This window comes from Austrofundulus limnaeus, unplaced genomic scaffold (assembly GCF_001266775.1).
Source record: "Austrofundulus limnaeus strain Quisiro unplaced genomic scaffold, Austrofundulus_limnaeus-1.0 Scaffold102, whole genome shotgun sequence".
NCBI lineage: Eukaryota > Metazoa > Chordata > Actinopteri > Cyprinodontiformes > Rivulidae > Austrofundulus > Austrofundulus limnaeus.
Genome location: NW_013952504.1, coordinates 1,054,043 through 1,057,617, shown reverse-complemented (window position 1 = coordinate 1,057,617; position 3,575 = coordinate 1,054,043). Strand labels below are relative to the sequence as shown.

Below are 3,575 nucleotides of genomic sequence, written 5' to 3'. Positions count from 1 at the left end.
GTGATTGGCTGATTAGAAATTAAGTGTTACCGAGCAGTTGGACAGGTGTATCTAATAAAGTGGCCGGTGAGTGTATATAATATCAGAAAGTTAGTCTATGCCCTCTATGCCTAACTTAACATGATTTCTACTGTTTTGCTCTCACATACTCTGTTTTGATTACCCGTGTGTTAAACAACATATTTGTATTTTTCATACAGAGGCTGCTCACATGTAGGCGTGATAAAATCTATGGAGGAAGCAGGAATTCCTATTGACATAGTGGGCGGGACATCGATCGGCTCATTCATTGGTGCGCTGTATGCTGAGGAGAGAAGTGCTGTTCGAACAAAGCAGAGGGCCAGAGAGTGGTCCAAGGTACAGCATGCATCTGGATTTCAGGACTTTTAGAAGCATAGTTTCAGGCAATAATAGGTTCATTTCGATTTGATTTCTCTGTATTTATGTGTTCAACAGGCAATGAATTCAGTGTTTAAAACAGTCCTGGACCTTACCTACCCCATCACCTCCATGTTTTCTGGGTCTGCCTTTAACACCAGCATTTATAAAGTGTTTCAGGACAAGCAAGTGGAAGTGAGTCGTTCACTGCAGTGTGACTTTTTTTTAAATCAGTCCTTGGAGCTATCCTAACAGATCTGGTGAAACTAAAAACACTTTGTGTTCGTAGGATTTGTGGCTTCCATACTTCAATGTCACTACGGACATCACAGCCTCGTCCATGCGAGTACATCAGGATGGTGAGAAACATCTGAGCGGACTGTTTTATAATGTTAGAGTTTTACATACAATATATTTAACAGGATTTTATCATAGCTTACATACACATAAGCAAGTCTTAACTTCTAACAGCTTAGTCGCAACAGCAACCTAAATATATTTCAGATGTAATTAAAGAACAAAATACAAGGGCACATTCCTACACTTTTTCAGCTGTTGAATGCATATTGATTTCTCCTACTCTTTATATCCCAAGAGTATAAATATTTAATTGATAGGCATAACCTGATGCAGTGTGCAATAATGTAGCTACTACATTTAAAATGACTGCATGTCTTCAGAGTCCTGATTTACCGAGCCCCTCCGGTGACATTGGATTAAGAAAAATTAACACGTGGCCATGAGACATTTATTTATTTATTTATTTATTTATTTATTTATTCATTTATTCATTCATTCGTTTCCATGCAGAGACTTGATTGTTTACACAGACTGGTATGAATTAATTTTATTTAATTTTAATATAGGAATGAATGACATAAATCAGTCACTTCTATTTAGGCATGAAGTCATTCTTAGCATCATGATACAGCTTTAAGCCATATGGCCAAACTCTACTTAGCATTATATGTTGCAGCATAAGTCACAGGTGATGACTGGAGATATATTTGTTCGAATAGCTTTTTTTTAAGCTACATACTCTAAATGAGCTCCACTCTCACCCTATGTGTAAGTAGTCATAGTTATGTTGCATTCAGAAAGAGAAGAAAAAACTTTTGCTGATATACACTGAGGGTGTTCAACGTGATCTCATAAATACTGGTTCTATTAAAAAACATATAGATTTAACCATGGAGGTACGTATAACAAAGTATTAAGGCCACACTATGATATTTTTTTTGTTTTATTATGAGATTTAAGTCACAATATTACCAGGAAAGGTCATATGAGAAAAATGTCATATACAAGAATAAAGTAATAAAATAATGAGAAAGTTGTAATATTGCAAAAGTAAAGTCATATTACAAAAATAAAGTAATGAGAAAGTCTTAATATTTTGAGAAATAAGTTATATTACGAGAAAGTCATATCATGAAAATAAACTCGTTATAATATTACAAAAATAAACTCGTAATATAACGAAAATAAAGTCATAATATTTTGAGAATAAAGTAATAATATGAGAAAAAAGTCATATCATGAGAATAAACTCGTTATAATATTACGAAAATAAACTTGTAATATAACGGAAATAAATTTGTAATATTACAAAATAAAAGTCAGAATATTACAAGAATTAAAAATATTATAAGAACTCTTATACAAAAAGCAGCTTTACCACTGCACTAAAATGAGGAATGTTGAGCCTCTTATGAAGTTATACTTGGGCATCGGTTTTACAAGTAAAGAAATAATCTTTTAACACATCAGCCTCAGGTTATCAACATTAACAATACTTTGGAACAGCTGTATAAATGACTAAATTGATTCATATGATAAACTGAAGCTCTATGGCACTGCAGTTAATGGCTGCTTTGACAGATTTAGTTGTCACATAATGTGGATGGAAGCGTATTACGCTAACAGTGATCCAAAAGTAATCACGGGCTACTTCGTAAACACAGCGACACTCTGTCCACAGCAGGTTCGAGTCGACTCAGGAATGTAAATTGTACAGGTCACGTAAGATTATGTCTTTTCTCGTAATATTACGACTTTTTTTTTGCTAAGATTTTTGTAAGATTAAAACTTCATTCTCATAATATGATTACTTAATTTTTGTAATTAAAAATACCTTTATGTGACTCTAATACTTAATGGAGCACTTTTCAACTCTTTGGATTTAACATACACCTATATGTAATACGTGTGAGATACCTTTAGAACAGTTAAACACAAAAGTAATGTATTTATTTATTTTTCCATCTATGATTCCAACAATGTCTGTATGTCTCACAAAGAAAGACAGCTGCTCAAAATTATCTTGTGGCCATGCATTAACTAACGGGTGGCCACAAGTTATTATTTCATGGCCACACATGAACTTTTATCAATCCAGTGTCACCGGATGGGCGCCGTTCTGATTTATTAATAGCGAGGAGAGACAATCCAAGGAGTCATGTGATCCCAGCTGTCCCAAATTGCATCTGCTAGCTGCATTTGGACTAACTGGAGAGGGTACAGGTTTATGTTTACTCACCAAATACATCTAAGTTAGATAAGAATATCACGCAGAGCAGAGAATGTTAGGAACAAGACTTTAAACATACAGCAAACCAAAATCCAATGCTTCAGTTTAGTTACAGACTCACAGTTTTTGCCCTTCAGCACAAATATGCCTCATTTGTATTGCTTAGTTTATGCTGTAGCCATTGAGTTCGAAGCAGTTTTCACACCCAGTTAAATGTCTGTGCTTGTGCCTGTATTTGCTGAATGTGTGTTCTGTTTGACTTGCATAAAACTGCACCATCACTAACATGAATTAAATGAGATCTCCGCGGTCCGTAACTCTTCTCTCCATAAACCCTTCAAATCCAGCTTCCTGTTTCCTCAACACTGTAATGGTAATCTATGATTTACAATAATGTACATCACATTCGAACATTGCGAGTTTAATTGGAAAGTCAATGTTGTTATTGAGGCTGGCTGCTGGGTTTGAGGAGTTTGTAGGGTTTTTCAGGGCCTGAGTTCTGCAGGGAAATGATAAATGCTGCTGATGCTGCCATTTGCATCTTGGCATGAGTATAAACTAACTGCTGAAGCCAATTTCTTTCTTTCTTTCTTTCTTTCTTTCTTTCTTTCTTTCTTTCTTTCTTTCTTTCTTTCTTTCTTTCTTTCTTTCTTTCTTTCTTTCTTTC

General features: G+C 34.7%; 1 protein-coding gene across 1 annotated transcript in view; it reads left to right on the top strand.

Moving 5' to 3' along the window:
• pnpla6 (patatin-like phospholipase domain containing 6) overlaps positions 1 to 3,575 on the top strand; it is a gene marked incomplete in the record, with an annotated part of 50,327 nt that overhangs the window by 32,220 nt on the left and 14,532 nt on the right. Inside the window, 3 exon segments of the mRNA XM_014013505.1 lie at positions 201 to 357; positions 457 to 573; positions 668 to 737. Of these exon segments, the coding sequence (XP_013868959.1) occupies positions 201 to 357; positions 457 to 573; positions 668 to 737 (344 nt within the window).